General features: G+C 42.2%; 1 protein-coding gene across 2 annotated transcripts in view; it reads right to left on the reverse strand.

The window, feature by feature from the left end:
* Positions 1-22,186, reverse strand: part of LOC149316264 (BEN domain-containing protein 5-like) — a 1,092,722-nt gene that overhangs the window by 1,062,309 nt on the left and 8,227 nt on the right. For both annotated transcript variants that reach the window (XM_089515099.1, XM_089515102.1), the window contains exon 2: positions 19,516-19,638. In XM_089515099.1, coding sequence (XP_089371225.1) covers positions 19,516-19,638 — 123 coding nt within the window. The remainder of the gene's footprint in view (positions 1-19,515; positions 19,639-22,186) is intronic.

Below are 22,186 nucleotides of genomic sequence, written 5' to 3' on the forward strand. Positions count from 1 at the left end.
GGTTTTCAAAGGGAATGAAGGGAGGGAAAGAATGCTCCACTAGGAGACACCAGCTACTGCTATGTTAGATTCAGGCCAGTGTTGAACCATGCACCATACTTTACCACCATATAGAAAATGCAGTCTATCAGATCATGATATCTCCCTGAAGAAGCAGAAGAATAGAAGTTTCTTATCCCTACCTCCTGACAACTGCCGTTTTATTGTGTAACAGTCCAGTTATATAGAGAGAGATTTCTGCTGTTAAAATATTGAATGTATAGCCTCTGCAGAAGACCATTTAGTATTACAAAGGCCAAAATACATTGTGCTCATTACAACACATTTTTACATATCATAAAACATTTTAAAGAATAAAATACAATCGTCAATAAGCATATGGAGATTTGTTTCTTCTTTTGATTATAGCTCTATTGGTACGCCAAGTGTTCCTCGTGATTTAACCCAAGTGCCCTGAGTACAACTTCCACTTCACTTGCTAAAATTATGTTCATCTTCAAATGGTTCTTGCTTCAATGAATGTGTCATCCTTTCATCTCTGTTATATAATTCTAATAAGAATAAGAATAATTTTATTTCTCCTCATGGCTCAAGGTGGGTTAGAACATAATTAAAACACAATTGTTACATAAAATACACATAATAAGCTGCATAAAATACACATATTAAGAGATTTACGCAATATTTATATTACAATACATAGAACAATAATTAAATATAAAATTCATATTTAATTTTTTTTTCATATTTATATAATTCCATTGGCATTTTATTTCTACTCAGTTGTGTAATATCTTCCCCTGCTGGTGATATAGCAATCCCCACTCTTGGTTAGAATTTCCATGTGATTTCTTGGATCTTATGAAAGAGGACTTTTGTTCTTCCTTTTTTTAATTTTCATCTTCATTTTCTCTCCATTGACTATTATAGTTCTCCTTGTCCTTACGCAGAAGTTGCTGAACAGATACATTCAGGGTACTAACTCTATTTCTGTCACTTTTTATTTTTGCTTCTTGTCTAACCTTAATACTACTACTACTACTAATAATAATAATAATAATAATAAATTTATTTATATACAGCCTTTCCAAAAAGATCAAAGCAGTTTACAAAATTACAATTACAAAATTACAAAACACATAAAATGCATAAAAGATTTACACAAGCAAATAAATAAAATAAACAGTACATAACATATACAAACTAAAATTCCATCCCTCATCTTTTAACTAAAATACAACCATCATTAAACATTAAACAAAATTACATAAACAGTTACATATAATACATAAGCGATTTGCAGAAGCAAAACATAATATATACAACTAAAATTCCATCCCTCATCCCTTATCTAAAATACAATCATCATTAAACATTAAACAATAAGAATAAAAATAAAATAAAATAAAATAAAATAAACCAGAGATGCTTTCCTCTCTCTTGCCTCCTTACAGTCTCTTCTGCCTGCAAAGTTCTTAAAGCAGAGAAGGGCAGGGCCGGTAGATGATGGGTGCTGGTCTCTGGGAGCCTTTAGGCCTCAGCTTCTCTTGCCTCCTTTAGTCTCTTCTGCCTGGAAGGTTCTTAAAGCAGAGCAGAAGGGCAGGGCCGGTGGATGATGGGTGCTGGTCTCTGGGACAGATGAAACCCTTAACTGCTTGATTCAATTCAATCAATTCTTCTGCTTCATTTCTTTATCCTAGGCCAAAGTTTCCTACCATCTTTGATTCTGCTCTCTTTTCTACTTTTACATTCCAAAACAAGAAATTTTGATGTGTAATCAATTTCCTCCTGAACTCCAGCACAGAATCTTTCCATTTCCTCTTCTCCTGCCTTTATAGTTAGAACATAAACTTGGATTATGGTTATAGGTTTTCCTGACAACTTATGGATATGATTTGGTCAGACTTTGTGTTATATCATTTGCTGCTTTTGCCTCCTTGCTCTATTTATCATTTCTTCTAAGATTTTCATTTCCTGAGTAAAATACATATCTGATTCAAAATGTCCCATTCCTGTTCACTTTAGCTCACTTTCTCCATATACAGTTCGCCCTTTCTTTATGTGGGGATCCGTTCCGGATTCCCCCGCATAAAACAAATACTTCCTATGTTTGAGCCCCATTTAAATGAATGGGGCTTGTACACGTGGCGACGTGGCAGCACACGCACATGCCACAAACACATGCCCCATTTGTCCCTATGAGATGCACCGCCCCTTCTCCCCGCACGGCTTTCAGCATATGCTGAAAGCTGCATAAAGCGCGCCCACGTATGACACAGGCGCACTTTACTGCAATTTTTACACATTTTATTTCTTCTTTTACTACGTCTAGCTTCCCCTGATTCATGCTTCTCAAATCCCCTGTTCCTACAATATGTGTTGTGCTGTTTTGGAGCTTGCTTTCAACTCTGAGGACATCAACAGCTAAACATCCTTTCAGCTTGAGTCCAGTCACATCATTAGCCACAGTGCTACTCACAGCAGTCCTCCACTGTACCCCAGTAGCTCATTGAGTGCCTTCAACCATCTCTTGTTTCATTTTGGCCTGTGTCATCATAACATTTTCATGGTGAAATACATTCAAAAGGGGTTTCCCCTACCTCCTTCTGTGCAGTACTAAAAAGTGTTAACTATGGTGCCACTGCCATTGTCTTGGAGAGATTCTCAACTGCTGATGTCTCTGAGGAATGTGTTCCCCACCACTGCTTCTTGGCATATTTAGTCTGGTTCTTCAGCAAAAGCCTGTCTGACATGGGAAACTCTACCAGCAGCACTGCTATCATCAGCATAGCCTCTTGCCTCAGAGGAGCACACAATCCCACCACCACAGAAAGTAATGTCATGCTAGCCTATGTAAGTGTAAATTAAACTTAAATATAATTTAATCATTCAGCTCAGGAAGAATGCAGTAATTTTCACATTACCAGGAAATGAAACCTGAATTAGTAGTTTATTAAAAAATCTGTACATTGTTTGTTCTTCAGTACCTTCCACTTATTTGCACCTCAAGTAAATATATTCAAATAAAAACAAATTCTTTAAAATACACTAAGGCTGAGACATCGGATACCAGTTAACATCAGACATCAAAGGAAACAAAAAATTCTGTCCAGGTACAATTCAGACTATTAATCTTGAGCAAAGATTATACAAAAATAACCCTTACAAAAGTAACCCATACAAAAATAACCCTTTACATAATGTAATAATTTACCTTCACTTTATGTCATTAGTTGATCCCAAAGTTCCCCCCAGCAGCAGAAAGACCATGCAGTGATAATAGATGGTGTGCACTCAGTTTGTTTTTAAGAAATACAAACCCTAAATCAAAATTAGCATGGTAAAGGCTAAGCCTAGAATGCAATTAGTCCACTGAACAGAATCAATAAAGACAAACATGAAGAGTTATGTGCCTAATCAGAGGAATTTCATGTGCTTAACCAGTGGAATATTATGCTTCAAAGGCAACATTTTGTATTCAAATGAATCTTGAGCTTATCAGGAAAGATGTTAATAAACTATTTCCCTCCGAGTCTCATTAGATAACATGTTCATCCTGAAATGGAGGGGAAATGCTGATTTTGCAACACATCTTCCTAACACTTCCTCCAACAAATATAATTTAAGAAACTGAAAGGATAGACTGTTGTTTATTTCATAAAATTCTGACCAAAATGTCCCTAGAGCATGTAGAAAAACTAATCTTGTGCTAGGCCCCATTTCAACTTTGGTACAATTACCATATTATAGTAAATTTTAAGAATAATTTCAGGAGAAAAAATAAAGTGTTTGCTGAAGCATTTTTTCATTATCTAAGAGATTTGAAATTGTGTATTATTTCCTTTTTGGACTGCTACTGATATTAGTATCTGTATTACATCCTTTGAGTAACACTTTCTAATAGTGTACAACATTCTTTTTCTCAAAATAATTCTTGAAATTAAAATGCACATTGAGTCATGCATGTATACTATCAGTTCAAATGAACATGCAAAGCTTAAAATGATCATTGCACTATTTATCTGAATAATTATATGGAGTGTATCCATTTGTACCTTGAAAAAATAAATTGAAATAAACGGAAATTATTAACTTAAATTCCCACTGATTTTACATATAGTCAGTTGTGCATCCAAATTCAAACACAAAAATATTTTGTCATTCAAAATACAGACATCCGCATGTTTACCATGTCTTGAGGAGTACTCACATCCCCAGCACCCCTCCTTGATTTTTCCAACATTTGTGGAATGGAAATTACGGTATATACTCATTTATAAGTCCAGAAATTTAGGTCAAAAAATTGGCCCAAAAACCTGAGTTGACTTATCCATGGGTCAATGTAAGTACTGTATCTTAACTCTTATTTAAAAGAGGGAACCATCCCCTGGTGAAAAGCAAGAGTATAATCTGTCCTGGAAGCATTTACCTTCTCTATTCTCTCATCTATCCAGCCTTAAGACTAAGCACATAGAATTATGTCTGCTGGAATTTTGTAAGTTCTTTGACACAGTTTTACTTTGCTTCATCCTTTCGATCCTTTGCTATGATCCACGGGTCATAGCAAAATTCATAATTTTGGTCCCAAAATTTGCCCTCAACTTATACATGAGGTTGACTTATAGTCAAGTATATATGGTAATCTACCTGGCATTGTTACCAATGTATGCAAAATACTCAACTGTGACTATACAAAATATTATTATGACATAAGAATTCAATAAATAAAAACAATGCATTTGTGGTTTGCATAAATATGCACCTGCTTTGCTATTACACATCTAAATATGCTCTGATGCAACCCACTGCCTCCTGAAATCTGATAAATAGTTGAACTGAGTCTACCTGTATGCAATTCTGAGAACTACTTCTATTCTAGAGAAGGTCTTAGGATAGTTGTTCAAAATACTGCTTCACCACCTTTTTCTTAGTGTGGTGGCTGGGGAAGGGCTGTTCCCTGCTGTAGTTGACCCTCAGATTTTCGGCCAATATCACAACCACACATCTCCATAGTTTTTATCATGTCTGTTGTAAGAGGTACAGGGCATATTCCAGAGATTAAGGCACCTAGTATTATTAGTCAGTAGAAATGTTCAACATTGTTTATCACTTTACTGTTGCATGCCTAAAATGGGTAAATAAAAGTTGGAAACTGATTGAAGGTTACTTATGATTTTGAAGCTAACAAGCTGGAAAAATGTGAACCTTTACAAGGCCAACTATTTCCAACATCATTACAGAATAATTTGAAATCATGTTGTTCTGAAAAGAAATATAAGAAATAAAATTGATGACCTAGCCAATACTTACTTATGACCCCCAATCCATTATGTTCAAAATAGGTCAAAGAGAAGCAATATTCCACTTTAAAAAGAGCAAGAGTTTTCTGGCAGAAAGAAAATAAATGTCAGAAAAATAATTTCATGAACTCTCTACCACAAAAGTAAAACACTAATAAGATGTTCCGAGTTGCAAAACATTTTATTCACATATCTCTCAAAGAAGTCAACTGGAGTCAAACTGAAAAACCTTCTAAAAAGCAACTGCAAAGGAATTGGAAACAGTCAGCTATAATCTTTTTTAACATAAGAATTAATCAAGCTAACTCACACCAAGTCAAACTAGTCTGCTAACATGTATGGTGACTGTAACAGGAATCTGAGATCTCAGACAACAACCTTTCACTTCACCTTCTATGCGAAGCAATATTTTAAACTGAAGATACCAAGAAATGAACCTAAAATAGTCTGCATGCAAGATATGTGCCCTACCACTCAATTATTCCCCCCACCCCCGGTGGTTATTGAACAGAGAAAGAGTGGAGTCAATGTATCCCTATGAAATATATAGCCCTTCATTTAAAGGGATTTCAATTCAACAATATCTGATAGTCAGGGATGGAAAAATCATGGATGTTTGTGGGCCACATCATAGGCCGTTGTTACAACTGAGGTCTGTACTGCTGCCTCCAAAATTCAATGGTGGTTAATTTTGCCACTGCTATTGCTCCTGAAATTTGCTAGCAACAGGCATGGTTTTAGAGAACACACATGACACAGCAGCCTCCTTCATCACAGAGCCCTACCAAAACACACACACACATACAGCAATTTTGCTACAATATCATAGAAATGTTTTAAATTATTCATAATGTGAAGAACGTAGAGAAAAATAAGGTTTTTTCTTTCTTTCTCATAATATTAAATTGTGGGTCATCAAATTACACAGATTTGAAGCAAATCATGGGAATAAAAAAGGACAGAGATAACAAAGTAGAATTAATTGATTGAATTCACTGTCAGGAGATGTAGTGTTAGCATAGAAGTCATGAAAAACAGGAGTAGACATATTGATAGAGATTAAGTTGACCAGTAGTTATTAGTTAAATTGAACCTTCAGGTTCAGAAGGAGTGTGCCACTAAATACAGTTGCTGGAGAATAATGGCAGAAGACTGCTGCCTTCACATAAGTAGTTAATATTCAGTAGTATTTGACCAAGTAGAACAATTAACTGTGGATGATCTCATCCAGTTAATCAATTCTCGGTTTCTCATTCAGGTCTATTATAAGCATAAGATAAAGAAAGTCAGGGTAATGGGTTGCATAAAGTAAATATTTCAAAACTAGCCTTTCATGGTTACTGTCATTAAAACAAGTTCAGCCGGAACTGTCAAGAATTGTTAATAGATCTAGTGGATATTATAAAGATACAGGAGGAAGAGTTAGTAAAGTATGAAAATAATTAATTGGTGGAGGATTTTGTTGTAGAGCCTAAGGAACAGCCAAGAAGAGAGAAATAGGATGATAGGATATAGTAGAACAAGTAGAATTAATTATATATTTAGGTTTTATTAAGTAGAAGAAGTATTATAATCTTTAATGTATTGGTGACCGTTTTTTGTTTTCATATTTTTTAATGCTTTATTTTGTATATGATGTAAATAAAAAAATTTAAAAAAACAAGTTCAGCAGTTACTAAGCAGCCTTATGTGCATCCTTCACATGGAATTCCTTTGTTTTCATTTGGTCTATTAAAATTTTTATTGGATTTATAAAGTATGATTATAAAGAAAAAAAACTGAAATAAAAGGGGAAAAGAAGAAAAAGAAATAAGGGAATAAGGAAACTGAGAACTACCCAGGATATCATAGAATCATAGAATCGTAGAGTTGGAAGAGACCAGTCCAACCCCCTGCCATGCAGGAAATCCCAATCAAAGCTACCTGACAGAAGGTCATCCAGCCTCTGCTTAAAGACCTCCAAAGAAGGAGACTCCACTACACTTACATTAATATAAGCTGATCCTATTCCCAAAATACATTTTTTTTTGCCAGTGAAATCTACAGAATACATATTCATACATAGCTAAAGCACTAAGATCTTCTAACCACAGAGGCTATGACTGGTAGATTAGTCAGACTGACAAATGACCGAATTAGATATCCAATGAAATAGCAGTAAAAGGTTGTGTGAGGTATCTGTACACAGGCCAGTATCCAACAATGATCTTTCACTAGTACATTTTCTATAGTGCTACAAACGTTGTGTGATACTATGTACAAGGGAGTATCCAAAAAAGTCTTTACCTGTGTAACAGTTTACACAAGAGGTAGCATACGATGTAGCAGATTTACAGATGGCCAGGAAGAATGACAGAAAAACTTGTCTAGTTGTGACCAAGGGGATGATTGGTAATCAGTACTCAGAAGGAGTAGGCATCTACTGACTGGATAAGTTTCAGTCATGGTACTGATCTTAGTTGAATATGATCAAAAAACATTACAGGCCATAGGCATTATAATATGTGCTTATGTATAGGCCTGCAAAACTTACACTGCTGAAGTAGCTCTCATATAGACTTCTAAATAAAAGGATGCCTGTACTCCCTTTTCTACCATATTAGCATTATAAGCACACAGATCTGTGGTATGACATTTTCTGTAAGTGAAGGTGACAGTGCATGCCTGACACTGTATGCAACATGGCACAGGCAACTATCAACCTCACAGCTTTCACAGGTGAAAGATGGCAACAGTCAACAACGTAGTGCAGCATTTTGAAACACCAAAATCAGGTGTACAAATGTCCCACCAATCAAAGCCCATGTTATCCTGTCTGTCCTCTTATATGCTACCTCAGGTGTCTTTAAGGAGGCATGGTAAGAAAGCATATCCATAGTCACTTACAAAGTGAAGAAAAATTAGCTTCCAAATATTGCAGAAGGCATAAAGACCAGCATGAATTATGCTACTCATCAAATAGCTAACACTATTGTACAGGAAGCCCACCAAGTGAGTAGCCAAATGATTACATTCATGAACCTCTCCAAACATATAGTTACTCACCAAATGCCTGTCAGAATAGAAAAGTCTTGTTTGCAAAAATAAAATAGAGACAATGCTAGTCTAATTTGCTTGCAAAGGGAGTTCCAGAGCCTAGGGGCAGCCACTGAGAATGTCCTTTCCCATCTTCCCACCAGATGTACTTGTGAAGGAGATAGAACAGGGGTAGGCAACCTTTTTGAGCCGGGGGCCGGGTTGCTGTCCCTCAGACAACTGGAGGGCCGAAGCCAAAAAATAAATATATTTTTTTAAAAATTAAATATATAAATAAACCTGGACAAATGTAAGACAAAATTTTCAAATGGAAGACACTTTTAAAAAAAAAAAATGGAGGACACACGAAAAAATTTGCTGATTTTTTAAAAAATGTTAGTATAAATGCATGTTTCTGAGGGTTCTATAGACAATTGCCCCCCAAAGGCCCCGGTGGCAATCGGCGGCAATTGGCGGCAATCGGCGGCAGGACTGGGCTGGGGGCCGGTCCCAAGGCCTTGCCGGGCTGCATCCGGCCCGCGGGCCGCAGGTTGCCTACCCCTGAGATAGAACAAAGAGAAGAGCCTCCACTGCAGAACCTAAAAGCACAGGATGGTTTATAAGAGGGCTTACAATTTTCAAATAACCTGGACTCCTTCAAATAACCTGAGCCATATAGTTATTTAAGGGTCATAACTAGCACTTAAAATTGTGCTTAGAAACTATTCGGTAGCTATTGGAGCTGTTGAAACAAAGGAAGTATGTAATCTCTGTAGCCAGCCACAGTTAGCAATCTGGCTGCAGCTCTTTGGACCAGTTGAAGTTTCCAAACGCTGTTCAAAGGCAGCCTCACATAAAGTATATTACAGTAATCCAACTCAGATGAAACTAAGGCATGTGTCACTGTGGTCAGAACTGATGACTTAAGGAACAGGTGCAGCTGGCACACTAGCTTTAACTGTGCAAATGTACTCAAGCCCTCCCTTCATCCTCCATCTTGAGGGGGAGAGAGGCAGGCTAGCTCCACCAGGCCTCCCTGGAAGAAGACAAGCCCTCCCTTCATCCTCCATCTTGAGGGAGAGAGAGGCAGGCTAGCTCCACCAGGCCTCCCTGGAAGAAGACAAGCCCTCCCTTCATCCTCCATCTTGAGGGAGAGAAAGGCAGGCTAGCTCCACCAGGCCTCCCTGGAAGAAGACAAGCCCTCCCTTCATCCTCCATCTTGAGGGGGAGAGAGGCAGGCTAGCTCCATCAGGCCTCCCTGGAAGAAGATAAGCCCTCCCTTCATCCTCCATCTTGAGGGGGAGAGAGGCAGGCTAGCTCCATCAGGCCTTCCTGGAAGAAGACAAGCCCTCCCTTCATCCTCCATCTTGAGGGAGAGAGAGGCAGGCTAGCTCCACCAGGCCTCCCTGGAAGAAGACAAGCCCTCCCTTCATCCTCCATCTTGAGGGAGAGAGAGGCAGGCTAGCTCCATCAGGCCTCCCTGGAAGAAGACAAGCCCTCCCTTCATCCTCCATCTTGAGGGAGAGAGAGGCAGGCTAGCTCCACCAGGCCTTCCTGGAAGAAGACAAGCCCTCCCTTCATCCTCCATCGTGAGGGAGAGAGAGGCAGGCTAGCTCCACCAGGCCTGCCTGGAAGAAGACAAGCCCTCCCTTCATCCTCCATCGTGAGGGAGAGAGAGGCAGGCTAGCTCCACCAGGCCTGCCTGGAAGAAGACAAGCCCTCCCTTCATCCTCCATCTTGAGGGAGAGAGAAGCAGGCTAGCTCTACCAGGCCTGCCTGGAAGAAGATAAGCCCTCCCTTCATCCTCCATCTTGAGGGAGAGAGAGGCAGGCTAGCTCCACCAGGCCTCCCTGGAAGAAGACAAGCCCTCCCTTCATCCTCCATCGTGAGGGAGAGAGAGGCAGGCTAGCTCCACCAGGCCTGCCTGGAAGAAGACAAGCCCTCCCTTCATCCTCCATCGTGAGGGAGAGAGAGGCAGGCTAGCTCCACCAGGCCTCCCTGGAAGAAGACAAGCCCTCCCTTCATCCTCCATCGTGAGGGAGAGAGAGGCAGGCTAGCTCTACCAGGCCTGCCTGGAAGAAGATAAGCCCTCCCTTCATCCTCCATCGTGAGAGAGAGAGAAGCAGGCTAGCTCTACCAGGCCTGCCTGGAAGAAGATAAGCCCTCCCTTCATCCTCCATCTTGAGGGAGAGAGAGGCAGGCTAGCTCCACCAGGCCTCCCTGGAAGAAGACAAGCCCTCCCTTCATCCTCCATCTTGAGGAAGAGAAAGGCAGGCTAGCTCCACCAGGCCTTCCTGGAAGAAGACAAGCCCTCCCTTCATCCTCCATCTTGAGGGAGAGAGAGGCAGGCTAGCTCTACCAGGCCTCCCTGGAAGAAGGCAAGCCCTCCCTTCATCCTCCATCGTGAGGGAGAGAGAGGCAGGCTAGCTCCACCAGGCCTGCCTGAAAGAAGATAAGCCCTCCCTTCATCCTCCATCTTGAGGGGGAGAGAGGCAGGCTAGCTCCACCAGGCCTGCCTGAAAGAAGACAAGCCCTCCCTTCATCCTCCATCTTGAGGAAGAGAAAGGCAGGCTAGCTCCACCAGGCCTCCCTGGAAGAAGACAAGCCCTCCCTTCATCCTCCATCGTGAGAGAGAGAGAAGCAGGCTAGCTCTACCAGGCCTGCCTGGAAGAAGATAAGCCCTCCCTTCATCCTCCATCGTGAGGGAGAGAGAGGCAGGCTAGCTCCACCAGGCCTCCCTGGAAGAAGACAAGCCCTCCCTTCATCCTCCATCGTGAGAGAGAGAGAAGCAGGCTAGCTCTACCAGGCCTGCCTGGAAGAAGATAAGCCCTCCCTTCATCCTCCATCTTGAGGGAGAGAGAGGCAGGCTAGCTCCACCAGGCCTCCCTGGAAGAAGACAAGCCCTCCCTTCATCCTCCATCTTGAGGAAGAGAAAGGCAGGCTAGCTCCACCAGGCCTTCCTGGAAGAAGACAAGCCCTCCCTTCATCCTCCATCTTGAGGGAGAGAGAGGCAGGCTAGCTCTACCAGGCCTCCCTGGAAGAAGGCAAGCCCTCCCTTCATCCTCCATCGTGAGGGAGAGAGAGGCAGGCTAGCTCCACCAGGCCTGCCTGAAAGAAGATAAGCCCTCCCTTCATCCTCCATCTTGAGGGGGAGAGAGGCAGGCTAGCTCCACCAGGCCTCCCTGGAAGAAGACAAGCCCTCCCTTCATCCTCCATCTTGAGGGAGAGAGAGGCAGGCTAGCTCCACCAGGCCTGCCTGGAAGAAGACAAGCCCTCCCTTCATCCTCCATCTTGAGGGGGAGAGAGGCAGGCTAGCTCCACCAGGCCTGCCTGGAAGAAGACAAGCCCTCCCTTCATCCCCCATCTTGAGGGGGAGAGAGGCAGGCTAGCTCCACCAGGCCTTCCTGGAAGAAGACAAGCCCTCCCTTCATCCTCCATCTTGAGGGAGAGAGAGGCAGGCTAGCTCTACCAGGCCTCCCTGGAAGAAGGCAAGCCCTCCCTTCATCCTCCATCGTGAGGGAGAGAGAGGCAGGCTAGCTCCACCAGGCCTGCCTGAAAGAAGATAAGCCCTCCCTTCATCCTCCATCTTGAGGGGGAGAGAGGCAGGCTAGCTCCACCAGGCCTCCCTGGAAGAAGACAAGCCCTCCCTTCATCCTCCATCTTGAGGGAGAGAGAGGCAGGCTAGCTCCACCAGGCCTGCCTGGAAGAAGACAAGCCCTCCCTTCATCCTCCATCTTGAGGGGGAGAGAGGCAGGCTAGCTCCACCAGGCCTGCCTGGAAGAAGACAAGCCCTCCCTTCATCCCCCATCTTGAGGGGGAGAGAGGCAGGCTAGCTCCACCAGGCCTTCCTGGAAGAAGACAAGCCCTCCCTTCATCCTCCATCGTGAGGGGGAGAGAGGCAGGCTAGCTCCACCAGGCCTGCCTGGAAGAAGATAAGCCCTCCCTTCATCCTCCATCTTGAGGGGGAGAGAGGCAGGCTAGCTCCACCAGGCTTGGCTGGAAGAAGATTAACCATCCATTAAAAAGTCAAGCCCTCCCTCCAGTCCATCTGCTTTGGTCCAGGCCTTGGAGGTAGAGGAAATGCTGGACCTCATCCCCTTCCCCACCACCACTCCCTTCTCCTTTTGTGTCATGTCTTTTTAGATTGTAAGTCTGCAGGCAGGGAACCGTCTAATTAAAAAAATTGTATGTACAGCGCTCTGTAAATTTACAGCACTTTATAAATAAAGGTTAATAATAATAATAATAATAATATCCACTGCTTAAACCCTTGCCTCTCAGCTTATAGATGAATCCCGGAGCACACCTAAACTGTGAACCTGTGTCTTCAGGGGGAGTGTAACCCCCTCCAGCACAGGCTAAATCCCTGATATACCTTTTGATTGACCAGGAGCACCTCTATCTTTTTTGGATTAAGTTTCAATTTGTGCACCCTCATCCAGTCCATTACTGATGACAGGCAATGATTTAGGATCAAAACAGCTTCTTTGGCATGTGGTGGAAAGCAGTAACTGAGTTAGGTGTAATCCTCGTACTAATGGCACCAAACCCCAAAATTCTGGACAACCTCTACCAGAGGTTTCATGTATATGTTAAATAGCATGAGTGGGCTGGCCAATGGGCAAAGAGCAAACAGGATTTCCCAGCACAATCTCCTGGGTTTGTTCACTAGGAAGGAAAGAAACCACTGTAAAACAGTGCTCCCAAGTACCATCTCAGTAAGAGAACCTAGGATACCACCAAGAGGTTCAGCAGAACCATCAGGGACATACTCCCCCGTCTAGCTCCCGGCATAGGCCATCCACTAATGTGACAAAACCAGTTGCTGTCCAACAACCAGGCCTGAAACCAGATTGAAATGGATCTAGATAATCCACTTCATCCAGAAACCCCTGAAGCTGGGAGACCACCACATGCTCTAGAACCTTGCCTAAAAAAATTAATGTTTGACACTGACTGATAATTATCCAGAATGGTGAGATCCAGGGATGTCTTTTTAGTAAATTTTTATATATATCCAGGGATGTCTTTTTATATATATATAAAAATTTACTTAAAAAGACATACCTGGATCTCACCATTCTGGATAATTATCAGCCAGTGTCTTAACATTATATGGCAGAATTCCAGCTTTCCTGAAGGAGAATGTGTGTGTGTGTGTGTGAGAGAGAGAGAGATCTCACACACACACATTCTCCTTCAGGAAAGCTGGAATTCTGCGTTGTTTTAGCAAGGCATTAACCATTCCTCTACCCACTCAGCCAGTTCCACTCTAGTTTTTTCAATGAGCCAGGAAGGGCAAGGATCTAGAATACATGTGGTGGCTCTCATATCTCCCAAGAATTTTGTCCACGTCACTGGATTGCACAAACTGACATTGTCACTGGAGAAACAGGGGGCAGAGTTCCTGGATCTGTATCAATTATGGCATCCAAATCAAAGTGGATTTGAGCAATTTTAGCTGCAAAGTACCAGGTAAACTGTTGGCAGCAAGCTCCTAAATTGGTATGTGTTTCAGCAGTGAGAAGCAGAAGCCATATGCAGTTGCCATTGCTATTAGATTCATAAACAAATAGGCTACATAGATTCAAAAAGATTCCACTCATATATGCATAACACAGGGCATACCTGAGTAACTGCTTCTAGTTTCTGTTTGAACAGGAAAAAGAAATGTCACAAACTAATGTTTCCAGATTCTGCTCAGACAGGTAGTGTGCCCCAAAAATGCTTCTAGCTTCTGCATGCAGAAGATGTATCCAGATACATGCTTCTAGACAGAGTGACATACTTTATCTTTCACAGACAATCCTCCCCACATATTCTGATGTCAGGGAATCTAACCCTAAACATTCTTGCTATAACTAATCTCAAACAATATGGCTGGACAAATAGCTCTTCATTTTTTCTCCTACAGTTAGGAATGTGCAAAGACACAGAACCGGAAAGAGGAAATAACAATGATAGATACTAGTGCATCATCCATCTTCTGCCATGCAGCTGTGGCCGACTTGAATGATGACTGTTATTCAGAAGCTTTATTTTGTATTAATCAATGATAATCTCCATTTCAATAGCATTTCAATATGAAATCAAAGTGGCCACCAGGGTGAAGAAGCAGTCAGCTGTCCCCAGCTGACCCCAAATTCTTTGAGCGGTTTTCATGATATAGGAAAGACCTGTGGAGACATATTGATATAGATCTAAAAGCAAAAGTATGGCATCAGGATATAATTCTTTAAGTACTTGGAAATCTACAAAAAACTATCCAGAAGGAAAACCACAAGCTCAACTCATTTCTCTTAGGCTGGCAATGGAGAATTGGCAAAAAGAGCTGAGATGGAATAGGAGGCATTCACCACTGCATGTGTCACAGAGCACAGTAAGTCTGATATTCCATCACTATCCATGTGATCTGCAAATGTATTACAGTGCACCCCTTCTTTACGTGGGGGATCTGTTCCGGATCCCCCTGCGTAAAGGAAAAAATGCATATGCTGGAGCCCCATTAGGCTCGTGTCCGTGGCGCACTGTGGGGCATGCGCTGCGGGCGTGCAGCCCATTACTTCTTCCAGGCGCGCCAACGCTTCTTCTGGCACAGGCTTCCAGTATATGCTGGAAGCCGCATATGGCACACTCGCATATGACACGGGCGCACTGTAATTGCATCACCTATCAAGGAGCTCTAATATGTTTTCTCTTTCCAGTGGCTGCAGGCTGGAAGACTTGATGAGACACTGAGTCATGAAAGGAGATGAAGCCGCAGAAGAGGAAAGGGTCACTGAAAGGTGAAGAAGAAAAATGCAATAAAGCTGTCTTTTTAACTTTTTAACCTCAAATATATAGTTTTTTCACCCAAGGTCACATTCACTGATCTCCCATCTGGACTGTACAGACTGATTGAAAACTAGGATTTTCCACTTCAGGGTAGATATTAAATTGGCATGACTTCATTAGTACTGGTGGAGGTAATAGGAACAATTTCTAATTTTATATTCATCCACATAAAGGAAGGTAGAGTCACACATGCACTGCAAGTAGAAGCAATGCTGTCAATACAGATATAATTCTGCCAGTGTAGATCATATGATGCATCTGAAGCCCGCAGTACAACAAATTCTATTAAATTTGTCTACACTTACTTTCCATTGGAAATTGGTATAGTTTTTGTGAAATGCAATGAAGTGCCAATAAAATCAATAAATCCCTCTGCAGTAGATTTTGCTCTAATCCTGAACATCTAATTGAGTGACAGCCTATGACTTTTGATCATCATATGAACCATCAAAAGTCAACAGTCTCCAGAAGGCAGCTTGGGAAGATGGGGAGATGGTGGACTAGCCAGAAGCCATCAGACAACCGGAGGTTTTAGCTTTCAGTTTTCAACTGTTCTCAGACTGCTAGGCAGTACTGGCAACAGATCTGAGGGAAATGGCTTCCAGGGCTACTAGAGTATGAACCATTTAGCTTACACTTTGGCCTGTTACAGACTGCCAAAATAAGGCTGTTTCGGGTCTCTTTGGAGGTATGCTATTTAAATGATGCATGCATCCTAAGAATCCGGAAGCTGCACCAAAGCTGCACTCCAGTGCTTAGGAATGGAGTGTGGCTTTGGCGCAACCTCCGGACTTGTAGGACCCATGTATCATTTAAACAGCATACCTCCAAAGAGACCCGAAGCAGCTTTATTTTGGTAGTCTGTAACAGGCCTTTGTAAATCACTTAGTACTTTAGTAAGTGGTATAGAAATGTACTTGCTATTATTTCTGCTTCTGAGGAGAATGTCAAAACATCGAATTCTTTAGAGCAAGGCAAGTGGTTCTATTTCTATCTTTATGTAAATCTGATTGGTGGTTGCCAGGAGATTTACATTGGGGTCATTGTGCAAAATGCTTGTACCATAGCCCCTTGTACTACAGCTGTGGGTTTGACATACCTAGTTTTGTGCAATGCTAGGTATACAAGACACTAGAATTCCTTATGATGGATTCAGAGCAACAGATTGAGTGATTGTATCTGCAATATGATTATGATTCTTTTCTCAAAGTCAGGGAATTCTTCCCACTGTTGTGGATGTTTAAGCACACTTAGGTACCCCGATTCAATTAGAAGAGTTGTGGTTACTGCCTGAACAGGATCCTATAAATCCTGCAATGATCAGCTTGTGGAGGAGCTGAATGAGCAGGAAGCATACTCAGCAAGGAGTAGGATCAGTGTCTGCAGCTAAGTCTAGAGAAACAGGAAGGGAAGACTCTGTAAAGGGACCTAGTCTTGTTATCTGAGGTTCACAATGGCGGGATACAGACCTCCCCTTTCCCTGACGGATTGGGGCCTGAGCTGCCACAGCAGCAGCACCAGAGGCCCCGATCCGTTGCTTTTCCTGGCCTCGGGGAAGCGGCAAAACACCGCTTCCCCATGCCCTGGAAAAGGGTGTCTTTAGGGCTTCATGCCCCAAGGACACCCCAACAGCGGCGGGGAGGCAGAGAAAGGGGCCACTCGCCCCCTGTTTCTTTTGTGTTGCTGGTGCAGCCATGTAAAGGCTGCGCCAGCGACAAAAACGGCGAAAGGACTCCAAAACGGACGCACTGCAGTGGAACATGTGCATCACGCCCGCGCCGCTCCGTTTGGAGGCGTCGTGGCCGTGACGTCATAATGGCGGTGCCCATGTAGACAGGACACCCCGAGGCAACCCTAGCATGTATGCAGGCCGGCACTTTGTGCCGGTTTGTATACCGCCAATGGGAGCCTTGAAATGGTGAAACCATGTGCTCAGTGATGTACCAATGTGATTCTCAGAAGATTTCCATCTCCTACTTACAAAACACCGGGGGGATCAGAAAGACACATAAGTATATTTCCATTTTAAACTAACAATGATACTGCACTATCTCGTTCGAAGCATGCATGACCAAAGGTAAATGTTCACAACTGTACAATAACATAGGGTCTATTCCCACTTACCATGTAATTCGGCTTCTCATCCGAATTGATGAATTGGATCAGCCAAGACCTTCGTTCCCACTATTTGTGCCGATTTCATTAATTCGGATCAAGCACCTGGGTCCCTTCAGTGGGACCCGCTCCAAGGGGCCCAGGAGAAGGCTGCTCATGGCCTCATTATGTGTTCCTCCTCCTCCTCCTGGGCCGCTTGCCCTATGGAGTCCTTCCAGAGGCCTTGTGAGCAGCCTGGACTGCCTCTCCCATCATCCCCTACTGCCAGCGTCTGGCGCAGTGGCGGAGGTTGGGTGGAGAGGTAAGAGGCAGGGTGCGGAGACCAGGGAAGCTGTTGTGGGGGGGGGGGGAAGACTGCCAGGGCGGATTTGAATCCGCCTGGTTCCCATTGGACTGAATCTCTTTATTTGAAAATATATTCAGCCCAAAAGGAATGGAAAAACCCAGTGTCTCTTTGATGCGGGTTAAATGGGGGGAAACTGATTCCCAAGTGGGGACAATGGTGGTTGAAACCAGATCGTGGTTCGGTACGATCCAGTTTAAACCATAGTGGAAATGGCCCCTAATGTGTTTTATGGAAAGAAGTACAGTGGTGTGGATCATATGAATGATTCAGGATTTCTTCTCCTCAGCATTGCTCTACACAGACACCCTTTATTTGTTTGGGACCATCAGGAGGGCATTGAGTGGCAGCCTCGGGGAGGAGTAACCATGACTAATTTTTCTTACCATTTTGATATCTTGTTGTAGTCACACAGGAAATTTTCATCCCTATTTAAGCCACAAAAGACAGAGCTGAATGAATTTGTATCTTTTCCCCCCTATGGAATCTGTATTTGATGGTTAACTGCTGAACAGAATTCATCAAGAGGTACAATCCTAACACCTGTGACTTGAATAGGGACAAAGGCTAGTTAAACAATATATGCAAGTATCTTTAGCGCCACCCAACTCGTCAATTTTATGACCACTATTAAGGCAATTTTCTCTGTCTGCAGTTTTGCATATCTGTTCTTTCTAATCAGGCTGAGAAATTAAACTGTCTCTTATATTTTGACAGAGCCAAAAATATGCATCACCAAAAATGCATTAATCTGTTTATTTATGCTAAGATACCCTTCTCATCTATTATCTATCAATGACCATTATTGGTCTTACAGTTAAGATCATGGCCTTACAGTTCCATCCCCCTGCATCCCACCTTCCCCTGCTCAGTTCCAGCATGTGTAAAAAATATTTGCCATTCCTGCTGTAACTGATGGAACAAAATAACAGGAGGGAGGGACTGTTTAAAATTAAAGGATCAGGGCACTGCTTTGATTATGAGCATTTCCTGTATCAAATCTGCAGTAGGGATGGGGTACTACAATGGTAAATAGGGTCTGAGGTCAGGATTCCCAGAATGTAGTACAGTTAGGAAGCCAAAAAATATCAAGCTCAAGGTAGTTGACAATCAAGGCCAGCAAAAGTTTCAGAGTGTAGCAGCTAAAAAAGATTAAGCAAAAAGTGAGGTTAAAGGTAGCGCAAAGTTACAGTGGGCCCTTTGTATACGCAAGAGATCAATTCCAGACCACCACCACCCCACGTACGGCAAAAAATGCAGGATCTCAAGTCCAGTTTCAATGGCCGTGCGCTCCCGTGCACACGCCATTGTAACAAACAGGTCTAGGCTTAAAGCCGCAGATGGCATGGTATGGAGTGGGCACGCTGTACTTAGAGAAGTTCTATAAAATGGAGAACTAAGAAGGGAAAGACAAGGTATAATAGACATAAAGCTGGTGCAGAGATGCTGTTCTAGGAACTCACCCATCCAAGAACTGAGGTGTTTAACAGGAACTGCCAGAACTCCAGATAATGTTCAGCTATAGCCCATTAGATTTCTGGAAAACTCCTTTGTTGGGAGAAGCACCCCTACACAGGAGGACCTTTTTCATTGCAAGAAGGCCTATGCCGAAATCTGTCATTTCTCCTAGGGATGAGGACTCTGGCCTGCTTCATGCAGTGGTTTTGTGTGTTTTTCCACATCTTTGACATGGAGCTCCATTTTACTGGGGATGAGGTGCACCACTAACATTAGAACCCAAGCTCTCCTGAGCCATTGGTATGGAAAGTTGCTTGGTGCTGTCCGTAAGCAGAGGTCTCAAGCCCTTCTCTAAAGAAGTATCTCCTAGTAGAGCTATGACGCTCTGATCTATGTCTGAAACCTAATACATATTCTCAACTCATATTTAATAAAGAACATTGTACTTACCACTTTCAAAGCAGGCATCAAATATAAGATGTCCCTTTTTCGGTTGTCCAAGGTAAGCAGGTGGAACAGCAGCGTATTTGGCTAAGTTTCCTGTGATATTGTCATCTATTCCTATATCACTACCTGTTGGAATAACAATAAGTTAATTCGATATAGGAGATGTGTTACAAAACAGAACAAGAAGATTTTCTCCTTTTGAAATTGTTGTGGTTTGAGTAAGTAATGAAACACTTGTGTGGTACAATATTTTCCAATATGTTACATATAATCTGATAAACAGCATTTTCCAGTAACAGTGAAATTTCAGAAGCTAATGATCTAACAAACACAGTTGTGGTATTCAGTATTTTGTATAACAGACTGTTTCCTATCACAATCTTACTAAACTCCACCAACCCCAAACCTTTTCACATTTAGGATAAACTCACACTTGCCCAGGAGACCACAAAGTTAAAAACCTTACTTGAGAAACTAGCCTTGGCATGTATGGTGAAGCTTCCCAAAATAATACAATGAAGTAATCCAAAGCAGCTCCTGCATTAAGTAGTCAGCAAACAGGACATCAGCTAGGTGAAATGGCACACAGAGCTTGGACTGAGCAGCAATGGAAATCACTGTACTAGAGTACAGAGTGGACCCAAGCTTTGTGCCCCATGCTGGAATCCTATTCTTAAATTATATGTTCTACCAACAGGAAATCACAATATATTAAATTATTATGGATAATTTATTAGAGTAAATTTCACAGTAATACACACTTCCCCATGTTTTAACACTCAGCTGGGAACAGTATAATTTGTTTTGTTTTTTTTAAATCTATTTATTTGCTTAATAGATACATAATAATAGTAAAGAGTTAGCACAACAAGTGTGATATAACACTGTCAATAATTTATTGTTATGTTTTTACTATACTTTCTGCCAAGCAGACAGAAAATGGGCAGTCTGCTAATTCTGGTTTCTACTTGAAAAGCAAGATGAATCATGCCACAACGTAACTGAAAAAAGTGAATGAAGGGTCACAACTGAAAAGATAGTATGGTGGATAAACACTGGAGAGACAGGTTTAATTCTGCTTGGCTGTGATTTGCTGTGGATTACTGTATATGCTTGACTATAAATCAAAAAATTTATGCCCAAAAATTACCCCTAAAATCCTGGATCGACTTATATACAGATCAATACAGTAATAGTACTTCAAAAGGTACTGAAAGAAGCACCATCCCGTGTGCCTTGGCAGTGATTTCAGAAAGAGCTGCTGACAGGGAGGGAGGGAAGGAGGGGGAGAGAGAGAGAGAGTGTGTGTGAAAGAGGTTATTCCCTTCCCGATCTGATGTTAAAGCCTTATTTTCTGCCAAACCCCACATTGTTAAAGCCTTCTTCACCACCAAACCCCACATTAAATCCACTTTTTTCCCTTCCCCATCCAATATTAAAGCCTTCTCTTCCAGCACCAGGGAAATGGTGTTAGGTCTGGACATGGAGGGATGGAAGTGGCATTTTACCCTTGACTTATCCACAGGTCATATCAAAATCCACGATTTTTTACTCTAAAACCTTCCCTTGACTTATATATTAGGTTGACTTGTATATTGGTATATATGGTAAATCTTGACCTATCAAACAGGATTTATATGCATGCTACATACTTGAGCAGCAGCTCCACCTCCTGCTGCTGCTGGCACTGGCCATTCTCATTTTCCTAAAAGTTCATTGCCGCATTTAGAAATAGCTCCCTCTTTTTTCCTGGGCACTTTCAATTGAATGTTTACTATTGTTAAATTTAAAGGTAATAAAAACCTTTCAGTCTGCTTACTATGCAAAAATGCTGGACCTTGATTAGGTACTTTAAACTGAGTGCCCATATAGTGATGTACATGAATACAGGAAAGGGTTACAATACATGCCCTTACCTAGTCCTTACCTCATTTTAAACAAAATCTTTGTGAAAGAGTATAGAATCATAGAATTGTAGAGTTGGGAGAGACCACAAGGACCATCCAGTCCAATCCCCTGCCATGCAGGAAATCTCAATCAAAGCATCCCCAAAAGATGGCCATCCAGCCTCTGTTTAAAGACCTCTAAGGAAGGAGACTCCACTACCCCCTGAGGGAGTGTGTTCCACTGTCGAACAGCCCTTACTGTCAGGAAGTTCTTCCTAATGTTGAGGTAGAATCTCTTTTCCTGTAGCGTGCATCCAATGTTCCGTGTTCTAGTCTCTGGAGCAGCAGAAAACAAGCTTGCTCCCTCCTCAATATGACATCCTTTCAAATATTTAAACAGGGCTATCATATCACCTCTTAACCTTCTCTTCTCCAGGCTAAACATCCCCAGCTCCCTAAGTCATTCTTCATAGGGCATGGTTTCCAGACCCTTCACCATTTTAGTCGCCCTCCTTTGGACACGCTCCAGTTTCTCAACATCTTTTTTAAATTGTGGTGCCCAGAGCTTGACACAGTATTCCAGGTGGGGCCTGACCAGAACAGAATAGAGTGGCACTATTACTTCTCTTGATCTAGACACTATACTTCTATTGATGCAGCCTAAAATTGCATTGGCCTTGTTAGCTGCCGCATCGCACTGTTGACTCATGTTCAATTTGTGGTCTACTTGGACTCCCAGATCCCTTTCACATGTAGTCTCGTTCAGCCAGGTGTCCCCCATCCTATAT

Source organism: Sceloporus occidentalis, unplaced genomic scaffold (assembly GCF_023333645.1).
Source record: "Sceloporus occidentalis isolate IW3139 unplaced genomic scaffold, rSceOcc1.0.p SCAF_3, whole genome shotgun sequence".
Classification (NCBI taxonomy): Eukaryota; Metazoa; Chordata; class Lepidosauria; order Squamata; family Phrynosomatidae; genus Sceloporus; species Sceloporus occidentalis.